General features: G+C 60.7%; 1 protein-coding gene across 5 annotated transcripts; it reads left to right on the forward strand.

The window, feature by feature from the left end:
* Positions 1-114: 114 nt before the first annotated feature.
* WDR5 (WD repeat domain 5) lies at positions 115-18,560 on the forward strand. 5 transcript variants are annotated; one of them, XM_082470568.1, is made up of 16 exons: positions 115-240; positions 930-983; positions 1,590-1,722; positions 3,459-3,634; positions 4,333-4,441; positions 4,649-4,722; positions 5,398-5,487; positions 5,693-5,782; positions 5,916-5,999; positions 9,613-9,668; positions 13,467-13,513; positions 15,668-15,743; positions 16,326-16,359; positions 16,618-16,692; positions 17,215-17,302; positions 18,169-18,560. In XM_082470568.1, exons 4-16 carry the CDS (start codon positions 3,554-3,556, stop codon positions 18,267-18,269), a joined length of 1,005 nt encoding a protein of 334 aa, XP_082326694.1. In that variant the 5' UTR covers positions 115-240; positions 930-983; positions 1,590-1,722; positions 3,459-3,553; the 3' UTR covers positions 18,270-18,560. The 5 variants fall into 5 exon arrangements, with proteins under 5 accessions (XP_082326694.1, XP_082326695.1, XP_082326693.1 ...); XM_082470569.1 differs by lacking the exon at positions 1,590-1,722 and adding an exon at positions 3,094-3,179; XM_082470567.1 differs by lacking the exon at positions 1,590-1,722.
* The last annotated feature ends 1,195 nt before the right edge of the window (positions 18,561-19,755 follow it).

The following is a 19,755-nucleotide window of genomic DNA, read 5'->3' on the forward strand; positions in this document are numbered from 1 at the left end:
CTGTCCCTTTAAGGCGTTGAGCCAGGCCGAGGCCTTCTGCTCCTCTCCGCTCCCCGTAGCTGCCTTCCGAGAGGCCGGCTTTGTGCGTTTGCCCCGCCCCGGCAGCCCCCGCCCCGCGCGCACGCGCGTGCGCACTGTTGCTCCCCCGCACCGCCTAGTTGAGCTCGGCCCGGCTCCCGCCCAGGCGGCTACCGACGCGAAGCCTTGAGCGCCCGCCCCCGTCCCCCAGCCGCCCGGCAGGTAAGTGGGGACCGCCCGGCCGGTAGGTACGCCCCGGGGGCGCGGGACCGGGGCCGACGCTGGCGCCCCCCGCGCCGCCCGCCGCCGCACGTGTTCCGGCGGGCCCGGCCCGGCGCCGGTTCAGCCCCGCCGGGCCTCCCGGCGCAGAAGCCCCGCGCCCGCCGCCTCGCCTCCGGGCGCCCGCTCTGCGCCCCTCCTCCCCGCCAACCGCCCAGGCCCCGGCGGCCCCCTCCCCTGACCCGAACCCGCCCCAAACGGACCCGCACGGACCGCCGAGCCCCGGGGACCCCCGGCTTCTCCCACTCCCAGCGGTCAGGTGACAAGCCCCCGGCCCCGGGACTGCGATTTTCTCCTGCAGCCGGCGTGCGTCCCCCCTTTGCCTCCAGAGAAAGACCCCTGAGCCACTGAGACATCCAGTGCCTGGATGTGGCGCGCTGTCTGCTCTTCTCTGCTGCAGAGGCGCCCTCACCCTAACCTGCTGCTCACCCCCAGCCGGGGGCAGCCAGGCCCCATCTCCCCCCGCGCGAGCCCGGGGCCCCAGGGGTGCGGGGCTGCCGGCATGAAGGGAGAGACCACCACGCTCTTGCTGTGGAGTCTCAGACCCCTTCCAGTCCGGCCTGCGAGAGCCATTTTGGGGGATGTGGAAGATGCTCCCTGGTAGCCCTCTCACCCCGTTTCTACCCGCCCAGGTCCGCTGTCGACACTGCCTCTGAGGCTGGCCCGGCCCCGTAGGAGGCGGAGAGGTAAGCCAGAACGCCCGCGTGTCTGAGAACCCAGGTGGGGTGCGGAGAGCCGGGTTCCCTCGTTCTCAGTGGGCCTCGTTACCGCCCGTCTTCCCACATCCAGGGGCCCAGTCTCTGGGGTGGAGTCTAGTAATTTGCATTTTACCAGCTGTCCGGGAAGAAGTTCGGACGCTCAGCCTTGGGTGGTGTGGCTCCCCTAGGTGCCAAGAGGGAGCAGGTAGCAAGCGATCTGGAGGCCGGCTCCAAACCTTGAGCCGAGAAGTTGTTATTTCTAAAAGTTTGCTGAATTTTTGTGTTGATGTTTTGTGCGTTAATGTTTTGTTGGCCGAAGTGTTGGGCAGGGGTTGAGCTGGGAGGGGTTGGGCACCGTTTCTGTAAGACCACCTATCGTATGTATCCCCTGCTCCTCACCTGAGGGCAGCAAGTTTGCGGGAGTCACACCACACCTCCTGGTGGGTCTTGATTTTTACTCTAGAAGGAGCTGCTCAGGCCTCTGGGCTGCCCTTTCCACCCCAGATGGAGCCTCTTCAGTTCCCACTGGTGTTTAGGTTGGACGGGCCCCGGGCTTCCCTCCTCTCAGCCCTAGTTGTGGTCTGCCTTTCTCAGATGCTAGGTTCTGTGAAACAGACCATCCAGCTCTCGTCCTTGGCTCCTTTCCCCCCACTTGTCCAGCCCACCCAGGGGAAGGCAGCACTTGGGTTAATTGGCACGGCCTGCTTGCGCTAAAGATAATCACCAGGTAGGCAACGTTTCCTGAGCACCAGCTTTGTGCTAGCACTTTGCCCCCCGGCAGCTTGACTGACCTGCCCCTCCCCTCCCCCACCCCACTGCTTGGGCTTTGCGTGCTGCCGGATCCGTTCCTGGGCCGGCATCCTCGCTGCAGGTAACGGCTGTGGCCTCACGGGTGCTCTGCGCAGCTGTGTTGCGTTGTGATTTCGCTCCCCTCCTCTTGGAGGAAGGCTTCGGGATGTGCTCTTTTTGATGGCTTCCGTTCCGCCTTGGTGTGACAAGGAGCTTGTGCAAGCTTCCAGTTTTAAGCTCCGAGCTAGAATTTACAAGGTGTGAACGCGCTGGATTAACGGTGGTGCCAGCTTCCGGGAGTTGGCTGGCCAGTGATGCTTGCAGGATGTCTTGGTGGCTCTCTTCTGGAAAGGCGCCTTCCCTTGTTTCAGGGTCACCTGGTGTGCTTCTGTGCCACGGGCCCAGGTCGCGGAGTCTATCCCTGTGATAGAGGAAACCACTTTCTTACCATGCAGCATTTGAGAGGTTCCCGTTTTCATGCCGAAACCTACTTGAGCTGCAGTCTCTTTCCCTCCTCTGCAGTGAGTTTGCTTGCAGAGTGTCCTTGCGTACTTCAGCTTGCTTCTAGGAAGGCTAGCGCTGGCGACTCCAGCAGGCAGGGCTGGCTCCAGTCTGTGCTTTCCGGCTGTGTCTTGTCGTTGCTTCACCAGGGACGGAGAGCCTCTCGGCTGTTAGCGTTTTGGAAGCAGCCTTGTGTCTGCAGCCTACACGTGGTGACCTTGGAGTCCCCGGGAGGTGTGGACCACTGGCGCCTGCTCTTGTGTTTTCAAACGTGGTTGGTAGCACTTTTTTTTTTTTTTTTTTAATTAATTAATTAATTTATTTTTGGCTGTGTTGGGTCTTTGTTGCTATGCATAGGCTTTCTCTAGTTGTGGCGAGCGGGGGCTACTCTTCGTTGCGGCGCGCGGGTTTCTCATTGTCGTGGCTTCTCTTGTTGCGGAGCACAGGCTCTAAGCGTGCAGGCTTCAGTAGCTGTGGCACGTGGGCTCAGTAGTTGTGGCTCACGGGCTCTAGAGCGCAGGCTCAGTAGTTGTGGAGCACGAGCTTAGTCGCTCCGCGGCATGTGGGATCTTCCCGGACCAGGACCAGGGCTCGAACCTGTGTCCCCCGCATTGGCAGGCGGATTCTTAACCACTGCGTCACCAGGGAAGCTCTGGTAGCACTTTTGCATCACTTGGGATGCATTTAAGGATTTGGATGAGTTCCCAAACTTCTACACCCTGTAGCTCAGTCTCCTGTAATTTGGCGTGTTTGTTTCCTGACAAGAAGTCTTTGGTTGATTTGGTTTTTTTTTTTAAAATGCATCAAGGGCTCTTTGAAGAGAATTAGTTTTGTCTGCCTGGGCTGTGCTGCATTTCAGATGTGCGGGTGACAAAATAGGAAGCAGCCCTGAAGGTGGGTCTTGGATCTGATGACAGAAGGGACGAGAGCAGCACAGAACCTGCAAAGGACTAGCGAGGAGTTACGTGCAGAGGACTAGCGAGGAGTGACGTGCAGAGGACTAGCGAGGAGTGACGTGCAGAGGACTAGCGAGGAGTTACGTGCAGAGGACGCTTAGTTTGGAACGGCACCTGCTACAGGGCTCAGTGAAGTGGTCAGATTTTTTAAATTCTTTTTCCTAGAAATTAGTTTTTGAAGTGTGGCTTGTCTGTTGTCCTCGGCCCCCCACTGTAGGTTTGGATTAGCAGGCAGCCCTTGCCACTTTGCGTCCTCCAGTCGGAGCTGTGAACTCTCCACCCGCGTCGCCCTGCCTGGTGGGCTGCAGAGCCATGGCAACCGAGGAGAAGAAGCCCGAGGCCGAGGCCGCCCGAGCACAGCCCACCCCATCGTCATCGGCCACGCAGAGCAAGGCGCGTCCCTGAGGGCTCCTGGGGAACCGCCAGGGCACGAAGGCTGGGAGACCCTCGGAAATATTTCAAGCCCGGAACTCTGTTCCCCTCCTCCCCCCCCCCACTTAAATATTGCCAGTTTTTACTCCAAACCACATTGCCAACCAGTGCTGATAGTGGGCCGTGTCGGGGATTCCCAACCTGTCACCTGGGGAGGGGGCTTCACCAGCAGTACACATCCTTGGTCTTGATCGTAAGAGTCTGTGTGGGACCCGGGAAACGCCTCTTGTTCAGCACCTCGCCCCTGGCCGCACAGTTCCCTGCGGAGGGCGGTGTGCAAACCCATCCTGTAGACCGCAGGCGGCAGGCGGGCCCCTCACCAAGGGCGCAGGCCTTCAGGTGTGCATCGGGGAGCCTGACCTCGGGTGGGTGGGCTGCCGAAGCAGGGCTGGGGCTGCCGGGGCTTCCAGCTGCACCGGCAGGGGACTGCCTGGAGGGCAGCCTGGGTGACGGGGGCTTCAGGAGAGGCAGGGCTTGTGAGGGGACACGCGGAGCCCAGGTTTAGGCGGGTGCACCCCGCTGGACGAGAGCTCTGGGAAGCGCCGTCACAGGGTAGGTGTGAGCGTGAAATTCGGCCTGGGCGCCAGCTGCACACTGGCCATCAGTGGGTTTGGACAGTGGTGGTTACTTTTCGCTGACTAGTACTCTCTCTTTAACAGCCCACACCTGTTAAACCAAACTACGCTCTGAAGTTCACCCTGGCCGGCCACACGAAAGCTGTGTCCTCCGTGAAGTTCAGCCCGAACGGGGAGTGGCTGGCGAGTTCGTGTAGGTGCCCCTGGGGCCTCCCTGCGTGTCCCCTCGATGTGCCCATGCCGGCTGTGACTCTGAAGGGACGGGCCCGGGCCAGGGGGGCGGCCGGGGGGTGGGTGCCGAGGACCGCGGCTCCCTGGGGGAGGCCTGTGCTGTGGGCAGCCCAGATTTTGGCCCCTGGATGACTGGAGAGCTCGGTTGCTTTTCATTCCTTTCTTTCAGCTGCAGATAAACTCATTAAGATTTGGGGAGCATACGATGGGAAATTTGAGAAAACCATCTCCGGTCACAAGCTGGTAGGTCTCAACCCTGGGCCGAAGTTGCTGCTGGACGTGGGTTGGGGCCCATCTCCCGGGCGTGTCAGGTTAAGATTGAACCTCCCTGCCCCCAGTTTTTGGGGTGGTTACTTGCCTCTTGGTTTTTTAAAAAATTAATTAATTAATTAATTTTTGGCTGCATTGGGTTTTCACTGCTGTGTGCGGGGTTTCTCTAGTTGCGGCGAGCGGGGGCTACTCTTTGTTGCGGTGCGCGGGCTTATTGCAGTGGCTTCTCTTGTTGCGGAGCAGGGGCTCTAGGCGTGCGTGCTTCAGTAGTTGTGGCACACGGGCTGAGTAGTTATGGCTCACGGGCTCAGCTGCGTCACGGCACGTGGGATCTTCCCGGACCAGGGCTCGAACCCGTGTCCCCTGCATTGGCAGGCGGATTCTCAACCACTGCACCATCAGGGAGGTCCGCCTCTTGTTTTTCAAGCAAATAGTTTTGACTTTCCCAGATGAGTTTCTGCCCAACTGTGAGGCCTGGCAGAGCCACGGAGAACAGGCTTCGGGGCCCGGCCTGCGGGTTCAGTCCGTATGGTCAGCACGAATAGAGGGAGTGACTTGCTTAGTTATGTTCAGTTGGACGTTGAGGATTTGACTTTTGCTGGCTAATCCCATTTTGCCGAGATAGTGACTGTGTGTTTTCTCCCCCAGGGAATATCTGATGTGGCCTGGTCCTCAGATTCTAACCTCCTTGTTTCTGCCTCAGATGACAAAACCCTGAAGATATGGGACGTGAGCTCGGTAAGCCGCACGGGCCCCCCCCTTGGGAAGCGTGTGCGTTTGGGGAAGGGGCTTGGGGTGGGACTGCATTTGGGGAGCAGCTGTGCTTGTCGTCAGAGGGGCTTTACAGCTGTGGCGGGTCAGGTGCTGGTGGGTTTAGCCTGACGGCCGATATTTGAAGAAATAACCACTGGGGATGACTTAGTCTCACAATACTTCCTCTCAGGGAAAGTGTCTGAAAACCCTGAAGGGACACAGCAATTACGTTTTTTGCTGTAACTTCAACCCCCAGTCCAACCTCATCGTCTCGGGCTCTGTGAGTTTGGGGCCTCCCCAGGGGCGGGGTTGAGCGGGGGGCTGTCCTGGGCTGCTCTGGGGGCTCGGGGGCCAGGGAGTCTGTCCCCTCCGTCCCCCTGGTGAACCACTGCCACCTGCCCCTCTGTCTCCAGTTTGACGAAAGCGTGAGGATATGGGACGTGAAGACGGGGAAGTGCCTCAAGACCTTGCCAGCGCACTCGGACCCCGTCTCAGCCGTGAGTCCCCCCCGCCCAGCCAGTGGGTGGCACTCGCCCGACAGCAGGGCCGCGAGCGGAGACTGGGCTCCGGGTCCCGTGCCCGTGGGAGGCGGGGCAGGGAGGGGTCCCGTGCCCGTGGGAGGCGGGGCGGGGAGGCGTCCCGCACGGAGGCTTACGGAACAGGCGGGAGCGCGGGGGCAGCGCGGGTGTTGCGTGGAGCCACCTTTGGGTGGGCGGAGGGCCCCGGGGTCCGGCGGCCCAGCCGTGGGTGAGGCGGCGGGAAGGTGGGGCCCCGCAAGCGTGCTGCACGCGCGGGCCGAGGCTGCCACCAGTGTACAGGATGAACAGGCAGGGGTTAAACTACACGCGTGTCATAAACGGCTCCATTTACAAACGGCCAAAGTATTTCTTTGTCAGCAAAGAGCCCAAAGTGGTTTCTTAGCCAAGTTTGCATTTTGAAAAGTGGAAGGGATCACATACAAACAGCTTGTTCGCTGTTACCGAGCAGATGGTCCTCAGGTTCTAGAATTGTGGAGGTGAGTGACTTCAGCCTTGGAAGGCCTTTGTCCAGCGGAGGCCGCGGGCAGAGCCCTGACCCCTTGTGGGACGTGTACCGTGTGCGGGTCGAAGCGCCTGGTGCAGTGCTGGCCCTGGGTCACGGCCGGTGCCTGCGGCTGCGGGGCAGGCGCCCCTGTGGTCTGGGCTCCGGGCCCTCCTGAGCCTGTGCCGTCGCTCTTCTGTCCTCCGCGCTGGGGGCCCGGTCTGAGCCAAGCTGGCTTCCAGACAGGCCGCAAATGGGCACATGTGAAGTAACCAGGAAACAGTCGGAGTGAGGGCCATGAGTTGAAAGTGTTCTGTCTGTGTTGCAGTGGTCAGGGGTGGGGCTCTGATCGCAGACGATGGTAGGATTTTTAAAGTCTTTGCTTCTTACAAAAGTAACGTGTGCTTATTTTTAAAAAGGCAAAAGGCAACGTAGCGCGTAGCAAATCAGAGTCTCCTGAGCTCCCATCCTCAGAGGCAACTGCGCGCAGCTGGCAGCTACCGTCTGGGTGTTTTGGGTTTTTAAGTACGTGTTTTCCAGCCCACCCCCTCTTGTTGGATGGCGGTGGTGCTACAGGACAGCGGCGTCCCGCTCCAGCTCGCCCACCGCGGAAAGGTCTCGGGCACCTTCGGCTCTGTGCCTGCAGGTGGTCGACACTCTCTGTCGTCCCCCCATGGATGCTGGCTTGTGACGTGCACTTTATGGAGAGAAGGGCAGGGCATGTCTGTTGAACAGCCTTGCACGCTTGTGCCACAGTGTCTGCGGGCAGGTGTCGGGGGAGCTCCGGGTCTGCGAGCGGTCAGCCTTCGCGAGGCCAGTCCTGGATCAGAGCCCTCGGGGTGCGTGGGCTTCCTGCGGTCTTCTGCCCCCTTGAGTCCAGCTGCTGTCCCCCTGCCTGCCTGGACTCCCCTGTGTCAGTGCTTTCCTGAAGCCCCTGCTGTCCCCTTCAGCCATCCCGCCCCCTCTCTGCAGCCGCTGGCCTGTGCGTTTGCCTCACTTGCCCACTCTCTCCCTCCTCGGTGCGTCTGCAGGTGTCACCTCCAGAGAGCTCAGAGCGGCTGTCCGCCTGAGTCAAGACTTGGCGTCCCCACTGGGGTCTGTCTCGCCCCCCCATTCCTTCTGGGTAGCGCTGACTTTCTGGCCGTCTTGCCCCTCACACCCGCGTGCTGGTCTGCCAGCGTGTGCCGGCGGTGCTGTCCGGACGTGGCTGGAACAGAGCGGAGCGCGGCCCTGGTGGTGCAGGCTTTGGGGCCCCGTGTCAGCTCGTCATCACCCAGCGAAGGGGCTTCGATCAGACCATAGTTTGCAGGTTCAGAGGGATGCGTGTGATGAGATCCGCTGCTGTGAGTTTTAGAGAACATGGCTTTGGGAGGCTGATGAGCACGTAGCTCAGGTTGAGTGGTGGTGGGGGGGCTCCGTCAGCACCGCCGGGGGAGCAGGAGGAGGACAGGGACAGCGGCTCTTCCCGGGCCACGCCACCCACGCGGCGGCCGCCAGCCACACGCGGTAGCACCGCAGGCTGAGACATGCAGGAGGGGGCAACACGTAGGCTTCCAGCTTCTGAAGATTCAGTGCGACGGAAAGAAAAAGTGTCTCGTTTATAACTTTTAGCGTTGGTTACGTGTTGAAATAGTATTTCAGGTATGTTGGGTTAAGTAAAAACCTGTCAGGTTTGTTTCACCTGTTACTTCCCTGGCGCAGTGGCTAAGAAGTTTAAATGGCACACGTGGCTCCATCACGGGCCCCTCGACAGTCTGGACAGTGGTTCTCCAAGCGTGGTCCCCGGACCAGCCTCTGCTGGGAGTGTGCAAGACGTGCAGATTCTCGGGGCCCAGCAGTGGGCTTTGACAAGCCCTCCAGGTGCTTCTGATGCACGTGGGTTTGTCCCCTGGGGATGCTGCTGGCATCTCGTGAGTCAAGGGCGGGGAGCTGCTACACGGGACAGCCCTTAGCAGAGGAGCGTGTGAACCGTGTGTCAGTGGTGTGAGGACCGGACGCTGGTCTGAACCGTGGCAGCAGGCGGGCGGCCCCAGCCCCATCCCCGAGAGGTTGACCCGAGCGCGACCCCCCCATGGGACAGGCATCACACAACATTAGCAGGAAAGAGGGCGTTCCAGCGGGGGTGTGTGTTGTAAAAAGGCTTCTCCTGCCCAGGACTCAAATGAAAACGAGGGGAATTTATGATGAACTCTCACTTCTGACGTCGCGGTTCCTTCTGTGTACGCTGAGATTCAGTTGGACAAAAGAAAGAGGACAAACCCAAAGGCAGACCACTTAGGAGGAAGGGACTGGTCCGGTTGCCATTTCTTTATCAGAGGGTGTATCTCGCCTGTCTCTGTAGTGGGCAGAGTTAGGCATTCAGATAAAATAACTGGTGTGGAAATATCGCAGGTCGGCTTCTGGGCCCGGCACCTGATCTGGACGTCGCACCTCTTCCCAGGCACGGAGTTTGGAGCCGCCTGGCTCTCGTTCCTGCCCCGTCTGCAAAGCTCGGGTGTCCCAGGGGTTGGTGTCCGGGCGCTCGGAGCAGTAACCTGGCCGTCTTCTGATTCTCGGGTCCTCAGCAGGCAGGGTTACGTGGGCGGGAAAGCTCCGGAGCTTCTGAATAAGTGGGCGTCCTCCTCCTGACTTTTCTGCCTTGTTCGATGGAAGTCGGGGAAGCCCTGGTCCTGCTGCCCCCACGGCCGTGCGGGTCCACAGACACGCTCAGGGCAGCGGGGCCTCTCCACGGAGCCAGCGGGTCTGGGTTGGTCGAGTTTGTTACTCTTCAGTGGTGCGTCTTGTAGTAAGTGATTTAAATACTCAAGACCTGTTTCAGGGTTGGTTTTCTTTTTATGGTTCAGTCTTCCGTCGTGAAATAAACTGACGGTTGCTTGAGCCATCAGGTAAAAATGACCGTTTTATCCACGTTGTTTGTGGTCTACGTTAGAATCCTTGGGAAATCAGAATTTAAAGCTCGCTCAGAATGCAGCAGGGTATGTGTCCCTTTGTCGGGGGTCGGTGAACAGAAGGCCGTCCAGGTGAGGCGCAGTCTGTGTTGATGCTCTGAAAGTAAGTTTCTTTTCCCCCCTCCCGCTCCTTCATCCCCAGGTTCATTTTAATCGTGATGGATCCTTGATAGTTTCAAGTAGCTACGATGGTCTCTGGTAAGTGAAAGAGCTTTACTTCGTTGAGTCAGCAAGCGTTTAACGGCCTCCCCTTGCACCGTTGTGCCTCTGGGCGTCCGGCGGAATCCTCTGCCTCGAGGGGCTTGGGCAGGCGGGGTGGCGGTGAGCGTGGCCGGGAGAGTGGGCTCCTGTCAGCAGGAGGCCCCAGCCAGAGACGTGGGGAGGCGCTGCTGTCCTGGACGTGGCTCCCCGTGGACCCTGAAGGGTGCACGTCCCAAGCTCGTGGCGCTGGTGGGGAGGTGGAAGAAAGGTGTGCTGACGTGACCATCCGAGAGTGTCCCGTCGGGGCCGTCAGGGTCCTGAGCAGGTGGATGCAAACAGGTCCCATCACGGAGGGTGAGGAGGAAGGGCGGTGGGGGCACCGTCTCCTGCAGAACATCCGGTCTAAGCAGATCACGCTTCTGGCCTTGGCGCTGGTAGTGTAAGTGCCTTCTGGATTCTTTAAGACACACGAGGGAAGATGTGGAAATAAACGTTTTAAATTTAACTCGGCACATGTGGGTATAAAGCATTAGGAGGTGTCTGGCCTTGGAGGGTTGTGCGTCACAGCTCACCTGGTTACCGGGGAGGGGAACCTGGGGTGGGGACGGGGCGGCAGCAGCCACCGGCCGGACCGACGGCCCGAGAAGGACCTCCCAGCTACGCGGGAGAAAGACAGTGTGGCTACAAATTTGTCTACATTTAGCGAAAATAAAATAGAGAAACTCGAGTAACATAAGTGATACGTGTAAAAATACCGTGGAAGAAACGGAGCTCAGGGGACTTACCGGGTGCTACCGTGGCGGGGCTGGCTGAACACCCTCAAGAAAGGCTGTCAGGTTTGGGTTAAAAGCCCTTCTGACTCTTGTTGTTTTCAAGAAACACACCTAAGACAAAGTGATGAGTCAAGGCTCGGAAAAGAAGGGTGGGCAAGTGGGTCGGGCAGATGTGAAGCAGAGACAGAGTATCAGCCAGGGAGCCGGTGACGGAAATGAACCAGGTAGAGCTGACGGGAAGGCTGAGAAAGCTCAGGCACCAGGCCCCACGGCAGCCCAAAGCTGCCTTGGAGAAACTAGAAATACAGGGAGCTGAAATGTTTGTGAGTGAGTTCAACATGCTGCTTTGACTCTGACAGCAGGGGGCTTGGGACTTAGCAGGGCTGAACGATGCCACAGGCTGTGTATTTGCTACCTGTGAGGAGTCAAGCGTGTCCTGTAAACAGAAATGCTAGTTTTCTTAAGCGTGTGGCACATTCTCAGAATTGCTTGTGGACTGCCTCTAAAAGCTTTCTAAAGAAATTAGGGGGAAAAAAAAGCATGCCAAAAAAAGTAAGAGGAGAGGAAAGTTGGAAAGTTAAAAGTTGGAGAAAGGGGAAAATGACAGGAAAATTTAAATAAGCTGTATTCTTAATAAGGCCAATAAAGTGGTTAGCCTTTATAAGCCTAAGTAAGGAAAAAGAGCAAAAAAGTGCAAGACAGAGTTAGAGAGGGGATGGGGATTCCCTGGCGGTCCAGTGGGTAGGACTCTGTGCTTCCACTGCCGTGGCCCGGGTTCGATCCCTGGTCGGGAAGCTGATACCCAAGGCGCGAGGCGTGGCCAAAAAATAAAAAATATAAAGGGGGTGGAAAAGAGCCGTTTACGGGGATGAGGGACGAGCAGGAGCATGCCTGGCCCGCCTCCGAGCAGGATGTTGAGACGGCGATTAATTCATCTTCCTAAATTGAGGAAGGGGGTCACCACGGCAGAGACTGGGAAAAGTGATTAAAGGTCTGAAAACTGTATGGGCCCTATGATTTCACACTGGAATTGAGTTAAATAACAGAAACTTCTAAGGCTGTTGGAACTGGACCACAGGACAAGATGGGGAGCCCCCTGGTTCATTTCTGGGTCCAGCATGACCTACCTCCCCTAGCTTGATTGCTAGTCCAAAAAAGAAAACCACGGAGGACACTTCACTAGTGAATCTTGAGGTCACGATCCCCAGGAAAATGTTACAGGCTGAGTCCACAGTGTGTGGAAAAATAGTATGTCGTGACCAAGTGGGTTTTTGAGTCATGAGACGATTGTAGTAATGTACCAACCAATAGGAAACTGATAATCTAATAATTATACCAAGAAATTGGAGGCAAAGATCCATATAATTTCTTACCGGTATAAGTCAGGTAGGCACCTGATAAAATCCAGCAGCCATTCCTAATAAAAACTCTAGCAAAATAGGCCGATATCACAGACTGTTTAACAGAAACTTAATAATCACGTTTATAGTAAGTGGTAACGTGCTAAATCCATTTCTGCTGAAATCGGGCAAAAGTCATGCCCATCTCCTTCAGCATTTGGTGCTATTTGGAATTTCTAGCTAATGTGATAAGATAAAGTAATTGTGTCAAAACTGGATGGAGACTTATCTCTTTGTAGGTGGTACATTTGTATGTTTTTTAAAACTTAAAAATCACGTATTTGTACTGTACAAATAGGGACTCATTTAAGCCTCCTAACCGTCCTGTGACTCGGGTCCTGGATGGTCGCCATCCCCTGTCCTCGGTTGGGAAGCTGAGGCAGGGATAAGCCCCTGCCCGCCCTCCCCCGGCTGGTCAGCGACAGAGCCAGGGTCCGGAGCACACCTCGGGCTCTGGAACCCAGGCTCTGAGCCACCAAGCCTGCTAGTTACAAAACACGGACAAGCATTTGGTGAGGTCACTGTCTGCAAATTGACCGTTTTTCGCTACCCTGGGAGCTGCCAGTTAGTGGATGAGAACAAGTTCCCCCGTAAGAGTCACAAAAGCATTGGGGCACTTAGGATGTGATTAACAAGAGAGCAGGGCCTGTGTGCAGGAAATGGTAAAATGTAACCAGAGGGACGCAAAGCAAAGGGGGGGGGACGGGGGACCAGGCACGTCCTCATCCTGGCGGTGGGGAACGCCTGTCTCTTGGGCTGATACGCTGTAAGCGGTTCGATTTAGAACCCCTCCAGCTAGATAAAATGAATTTAAAATTCTTAGAGAAGCGTAAACTGAGTTCTCTGCCAGTAGAATTAAGAAAACGAACAGGGAGGTGGGGAGTGCTGTTTCTGGGTGTTAAAACCCGAGACACCGTTACTGCGGCCCTCAGGGCGGGATTGGCTCAGAAGGGCTGCAGGTGGGACAGAGTGAACGCTTGGGCGATAACCCTTGCATTCCCATTACCTGTAAAACCCGCGTGCCCTTGACCCAACGCCCGCCCCTGTCGCTGGGCATCTGTGCTCCGGAAGCGTCCGCACGAGTACACCGCCATGGTTCCCAAAACAGGGTGTTGTGTTGGCAGAAATCACAGAGACACTGAGATTGCAGCGACGGGATACCTGGCGTGTCCCGTTGGGGACTAGCGGCTCTTTGAGTGGGTTCGCTTGCTCCTGAACTAGAGGACGTCCAGAAAAGTGCCTACGATATCCTGTTTTTATAAAAAACACTCTGCCCCAGGGACCGTGTGCTTGGTGTGTTTTCGCGTGGAGAGCCCTGCAGGGACGCAGGTCGAGCCGTTGGCCTCGCGGCCGTGGGTGTGCGGAGAGGGCCAGTTTCCCTCCTTGGCTGTCCCACCTGTCGCGCTGAGCACGCTGCTTGTGGTGGAGGCAGCAAGAGCGCACGTGTGCAGTCTGCACGTGCCGCGCCCATTCTGGTCCCTAGGACTCAAGGGAGTGGTTGTGAACGATGACTGGGAAAACGAGATAGGACTGGCTGTGGACTGGTCCTGAAACGTCTGCACTGAGAGCCGTGCAATGCAGGAAGCCGCCTGTAGTCACCTGCTGTGCTCGTTGCTTTGCAGTCGGATCTGGGACACCGCCTCGGGCCAGTGCCTGAAGACACTGATCGGTGAGTACTGCCGGCTCTTGCTTGCAGGGGGGCCGTGTCCCAAGGGACGGTCTGCCGGGTTGGCCGTGGCAGCGTCTCCCACGCTTCCTACCCTCCGTCTGTGGTTCTCCGGAGCCTCCCTTTCTCCCTGCCGGACCTGCTTCCTCTGGGAGGGCTTCTCCTCTCCTGACCGGCTCCGGCTCCCACCCGCTCCTTCCTGATTGGCTCTGCCTTCTGGCCCTGCGTGGTGCTGCCCGGCGGTGTCCTCTGAAGGACCCGCGAGACCCTCGGACTCTGCCCGCGCTCAGCAGACCCTTGTCTTCCTCCCCGGCCTTGGGGACCCTCCGCTTGGGTCATTCCTTGAGCAGATGGGGTCGAGCCCCTGCCCTCAGTGAGCCCTGTCTGCTGGGGGTGCAGAGGCGGGCGGGGAGGATGCGGGCAAGGGGCCCCGAGGTCTCTGCACATGGGGCTGGGCTGTGCCTTGGGGAGGAGGGGAGGGCAGCACGGAGTGGAAGGACAGCGTGGTCCGGGTGACAGCTGGTGCTGCCGGGCGTGGGGGGCGTGTGGCCAGAGGGTGGCCTCGGGCCTGGGAAGGCGACTGGGAGGGATGGAGCCCCGGAGGGGTCGGGTCACTGACTCCGCAGGAAGGTCTTTGCAGTGTCGCAAAGACCTGTTGAGCAGGCAGGGCCGCCAGGGCGGGGTGCCTACCTGAGCCTCCTGCCCCCGGCTGTCCTGGGAACACGCGTGGCTGTGAGAGTGCACTGGGACCAGCGTGACAGGATACCGCGGGCTGCGCGGCTTCAGTAGCAGAGACCCGTCCCCACTCCCTGGAGGCCGGACGTCCAAGGTCAGGGCTGGGCCGGGCCGGCTTCTCCCGAGGCCGCTCCTTGGCCTTCTCAGCGTGTGCTCGCGTGGTCGTCCGCTGCGTGGGCTCCTGCTGTCCCCACCTCCTGCTCTGACAGGGACGCCCCCCCGCCCCCCGCCTTATTTTAACTTAACCCGCCTCCAGGGCGCTGTCTCCGAGGTGCGGGCTAGGGCTTCAGCAGGAGAACCGGGGAGGGACACAGCGGCCTCTGTGGTTTTCTTGCTCTGCGAGGGGGGCCGCCCTTCTGACGCGCGTCCTTCCCCCGACCGCGGCATCACCCCGTGTCTGTCGCGCTGTCTTCCCCCCCGAGGCCTGGGCGGCCACCTCCACCCGGCGGGAAGTGTCCCCGTGCCCAGACGGCCGAGCGCGGGCAGCCCCTGCAGCCGCCCCGCCGCTGGGCGGGAAGCCGCGGCCAGAGAGGCTGACAGGCAGCAGCAGCGAGCGGTCTGGGGCCGGGACGGGAGGGGTGGCGGGGAGCGCAGTCCCGTCCCGCTTCTGACCTCGGGTCTGGGGCGCTAGAACCTCGGGCCGTTGGTGGGCCAGCCCCGCGGTGCTTCGCCGTCGGAGCCCGGTTAGACCTCTGGGCACTGCCTCCCGTCGTCCGAGCTGGGGGGGCGGCCTTCCGTGTGGCCCGGCGGCCGGCTGGCCCTCGCCTGCTTCTCGTGGGCATTCTCCGTGTCTGGGACCAGTCGGAGGGAGCAGAGGCCCCCGGTGCGCGGGCGGCAGGCCTGGGCCTCCCGAGGTGGTGACGCGCGTGCCGCTCCCCGCCTGGTGCTCGGGGCGCGTGGCCACGCCGGCCCCCACCAGGGCGCGCGCTCCCGTGCCAGCGGCTGAGGGGGTGCCGGGGCCTCTGGCCCCCCTTCCCAGGGCCACCCGGGGCGTGCGCTCTGACCCCGAGTGTCGGGAGCAAGGGTGCGCTGTGACGTCGCCAGGGTGCTTTCCAGGGAGAAATGACACGCCTTCCACTATAACCACGCAACCGGAGCGCCCACCTGAGCCACTGCGTTCTCGGGGGGGATAGTTTCTCGGTTTAGCTGGGTGTTTGCAAACTCCCTCCCGTGAGGAAGGCGATCCCGAGGCCGACTGGCTGCAGGGCCTTCGCTCCTGAAGTCCTCGTGTCACGGGGTCACTGGGAGAACCGGCTCTCACGGTGGCACGAGCAGTGGGTGAGGGAGGTGGCCGGCCCTGGGGGACGCCCGCGAGGGGCGGTGTCGGCGCAGGTGGCGGTGGCCTCTCTGGGTGGCGGTGAGGGAGCCCCCTTCCCGGCAGAGCCAGTGCCCCGCTGGCAGCCGTCTCTGTGCTCCGTGCAGACGATGACAACCCTCCCGTGTCGTTTGTGAAGTTTTCTCCGAACGGCAAGTACATCCTGGCCGCGACCTTGGACAAGTGAGTGCTTCCATCCCCGCGTGGCGTGCGGCCAGGGCCGGACTCCCAGCGTGAAAGGGCTCCGGACGTGGGTGCCACGCTGGGAGGGCCCGTCTGTGCGGGGGCTGGATCTCAGGTTGTTGGCTCCGTGGTCACTGTGGCCCGTCCTGTCGGGTGGTGGCAGGCACGGTGGCCTCGAGGTGCTCCCCGTTCTGCCCGGGCACCCTGCTTCTCCCCCGACAAGCTTCCGGGCAGATGTCACCGGCCATCGGCCGCCCTCCTGGGAGGTGGCTGGCGCTCGGCCTCCTGTGCAACGTGGGCTGCCCTCAGGTGGGCTTGCAGGGTCAGCCCCCACGGGAGGAGGAAGGACTGCCCTGGACGGGGCTTCTCCTGTCCCTTTCTGGCAGCAGCGAGGACCCCTTACTGGCTTAGGGACACTGAGTAGCTTCCTTTAGAAAAGTGTCCTTGACCCACAAATGCCTGGAGGTCCCACACTCTGCTCGGATGTCCTCACGGTCCCTGGATGCCATGCGGGGCACCTGCACCCGGAGGGGGTGGGGCGGCCGCGGGGGAGCGCACTGACCCGCCCCCTCTGCCTTGCAGCACGCTGAAGCTCTGGGACTACAGCAAAGGCAAGGTGAGCGGCGGGCGTGGGCTCGCGGAGGGGTCGTGCGGGGTCCTAGGCTGTGGCCAGAGGGGCTCAGAAAGCGACTCTGTCGCGTTGGTTTGGTGCACGTTGCCTGACGACTCGGGTTAAAGCTTGCCTGGGCGGGTTGTGCGGTGGGGGTCACGGTGCTCTTCAGAGCCGTCCAGTCGGCTGTAAGGTGCCTGGACGGGGGCATCACCTGGGATGCAGGGCGGTCGTGACTGAGCAGACGTCCCCTGGCCGTTTCAGTGCCTGAAGACGTACACGGGCCACAAGAATGAGAAATACTGCATATTCGCTAATTTCTCCGTCACTGGAGGGAAGGTAAGTCGTCTCCCAGCTCAGGAGCTGCTCCCGGCCCCTTCTTGAGATGGGCCTCGTACTCTCAGCCACAAAACAAATAGGAATTTCCTATTTTTTAACCAAAATGAAGTCACGCCACACAAAGTGCTGGTGACTCTCAATTGTTTGGGGATGTCCTGTCCCGCCTGCTTGGGGCCCCCAGGCTCCGTTGTCACGCTGAGGCCTCCTGGGAGTCGGTCCCCGGTGGGTTCTGGTTCCTTGCGGGCGGCCCTCGCCCAACCCTCAGGCTCAGACTAAGGAGCTGATGGTGACCAGCAGCTGAGCCGCGACTGACGGCAAACGTCAAACATGGCGATGGAGTTGAGAAAACAGCTTCTGTCCCAGAGCGCCTCGAGGCGCGTGGCAGGCCGTGCATCAGCCTCTGGACGGGAGGAGGGCAGGGGCTCAGGGCCCACACGGGGGCGGGTGTGCCGTGGGGTGCAGGGTACTGTCCGTCCACATGTGCGCCCTGACCCCGCTTTCTCCCCCCTCGTCTGCGACCAGTGGATCGTGTCGGGCTCGGAGGACAACCTGGTCTACATCTGGAACCTGCAGACCAAGGAGATTGTACAGAAGCTTCAGGGCCACACAGGTGAGCTCGGCATCTGTGCCGCTGCCCTCCTGCGCCTGGTGCCCCGGGAAACCTGACCCAGCGCGTGTGGGCACCTTGGGCCGCCTGCTCCGCTGCCTTTAACCTCTTCTTCCTGTCGGCTGGGCTGCCCGGCCCCAAAGTCCACGCGGGCGCTGTGGCCTGTCCTGCGTGGAGATGGTGCAGGGAGCGGGGACGCCCGCCGTCCACTCCGGCTGCTCTGGCTCCTCTCCGGGGCTCTGCCCTCCAGGCCGCTGCTCTTTCCCCGTGCTCAGCGGAGAGTGTTGTTGAGCTCTTTGAGAATTAGATCAGAGTGACGCCCTCTTCCGTAAGAAGGCAGCTCCGCCCGGGAGCAGGGCCTTACCCTGGAGGCCGGCACCGGCCTTCGGCCTCCATCGTCGGCCTGTTGCTTCTGCTTCTCTGCTGTGCGGGCAGGACGCTCAGAGGCTCATTTGAAGCCACTCAGGCCAGAGGGAAAATTCTGGGGTTCATTTTATTTAAAAGCTACAAACGCATTAACCGGACCGACCCCAAGTGGCAGCTCGCGGCATCTGCCGTCCCTGCCCTGGTGGACTCGCAGAGTTGGCCCCTCGGGGCGCCCTGGGGCCCAGCGCTGGTGCAGGGGGGCAGCCCCGGGCTCTGGTCCAGGTGCAGAGGGCGCAGTGCTGACACCGTGAGACCCACAGCGGCCCCCCAGCTGTGCCCCCGGCCCATGCGGCGCCCCAGCCTCCGGGCTGGGTTCTGGGCTGGGTGCCCCTGCTGTCTTCCGCTCGGGCCCTGGGCTCTGTGTGCTGAGTGCACCGCGGGCGGGGCCCTGTGGGGAGGGGCCAGGTCCAAGGAAGGCACTGTTGTCGGCTGTCCGTTTCCAGATGTCGTCATCTCGACGGCCTGTCACCCGACCGAGAACATCATCGCTTCGGCCGCCCTGGAGAACGACAAGACCATCAAGCTCTGGAAGAGTGACTGCTAGGCCCGCCGTGCGGAGGGAGTGTCGGGAAGCCCACCCGGACTGGCGAGAGCGCGGCTCTCGGAGGGGCTCCCGTGGTCCAGGCCCGGGGACCGGAGGGGCCTGGGCCTGAGCCGCCTCTGAAGACGACTTGGCTGGGGCGTGTCTCCCACTGGAGGGTTCTAGAAGTTGCTGGTGAAGTTTCTCGCCAATTCCTCTCTCACCGTTGGGGAAGAGTTCCTAGTTTGTATTGTGTTCAAAGAGAGTCAACAGAAATTTTTAATTTTTTATTACAAAAAGGTGAAGTTCAATTTACCACGAGTTGTGTGTTTTTCCAGTAACTGTTCTGTACCGTTTATGCGATTTTATTACCCAGTGCCAGCGCTGTGACCCGTTGCTGCCTCGGCTTCTGGCCGCCAGCCTGGCCCGCCCGAACTCGGGGGTTGCCCCTGTCCGTGCTCATCAGATGCTCTGGCGACACCGTCCTGCCTGTAGCAGTGGCCACGTGTCCTGAGTCTTTCTGGGAAGCGCAGAGCGGTGTGCACTGATGTCCGGGTAGAAGCCTTCTGTGTTTTGGGGTCGTTGCCCCGTGCTGTTGGCGTGGTGACCACACTCAGGGCTTCCGTTTGTCCCACGGGTGGTCACACGACAGGCAGCGCCTTGGGCTGTAATGAAGGTAGGGTCGTGTGCGCGTGCGGCAGCCGAGTTCTCACGCCAAGCTTTCCTCCATGTGGCTCTTCTAGGAAAAGTCTCACAGTTGGCAGGAGGTTGAAAGGATTTTTCTCACGAGACAGGTCCCCCGAGTGATGTGCCCACTCTTCCCTCGTCCACGCGGGGTCCGGGGCCGCAGAGGGCGAGTCAGCCGTCCCCGCAGGCTAATGGCGTGTAGATGTGGGGCCGCGGGAAGGAGGTGGGGGCCCTAGTTGGGATGGCGCCAGGGAGCCCGTGATGTCGTCCTATGGACCGTGGTGGACGCTGGCGAGGGCGGGGGTGTGGGCGCCCGGGTCTGGGGCGCACAGGCTGGTGCCCGCCCCCGCCGCCAACCGCGGGACCCACGGGCTTGGGAGCCGGCCCCTCGCAGGGAGCTGGGTGTCATCCGCCCTCCTCGCCCACCCAGCGGCTCTGCTCGCTGGGTCAGGGGCCTCTTCCTGCCGGCGGGAGTGGGGTGTGGGGCGCACCGGACTGCAGGGCAGTGTTGTCGCGGAGCCGCTGCCGTCCACGGGGACCCCTCCCTGCAGCCAGGCCACCCTGGGGTTCCGATCCCGCCTGCGGCCCCGAGACCTTCGCGGGGGAGGCGCGTCCCCTGCCTGGTGCTGGGCGGCGGGGCCAGTCCTTGGGCTCCGGGGGTTCCTGCGGATGGGGGAGCGGTAGCCCACCCCCCAGCGGCCGCTGTGGCCCAGAGAGGACAGTCGCACCGGCATCTGGAAACGAGCCTCCCGCCGTTCCCCCCACCCCGACGTGGGAAGAAGCTGTGCGGACGCTGGCTGTCGTAGGAGCGAGTTGCTCCGGT

Source organism: Balaenoptera physalus (genome assembly GCF_965194825.1).
Source record: "Balaenoptera physalus genome assembly, chromosome: 7".
In the NCBI taxonomy this organism is placed as follows: domain Eukaryota; kingdom Metazoa; phylum Chordata; class Mammalia; order Artiodactyla; family Balaenopteridae; genus Balaenoptera; species Balaenoptera physalus.

What these genes read in the sequence shown, in the direction of transcription:
- WDR5 (XM_082470568.1), top strand. Translation starts at nt 3,554, where the DNA reads ATGGCAACCGAGGAGAAGAAGCCCGAGGCCGAGGCCGCCCGAGCACAG. An exon ending in CATCGGCCACGCAGAGCAAG is followed by an intron (nt 3,635 to 4,332) that starts GCGCGTCCCTGA and finishes TCTCTTTAACAG; the next exon opens with CCCACACCTGTTAAACCAAA. An exon ending in TCTCCGTCACTGGAGGGAAG is followed by an intron (nt 16,693 to 17,214) that starts GTAAGTCGTCTC and finishes GTCTGCGACCAG; the next exon opens with TGGATCGTGTCGGGCTCGGA.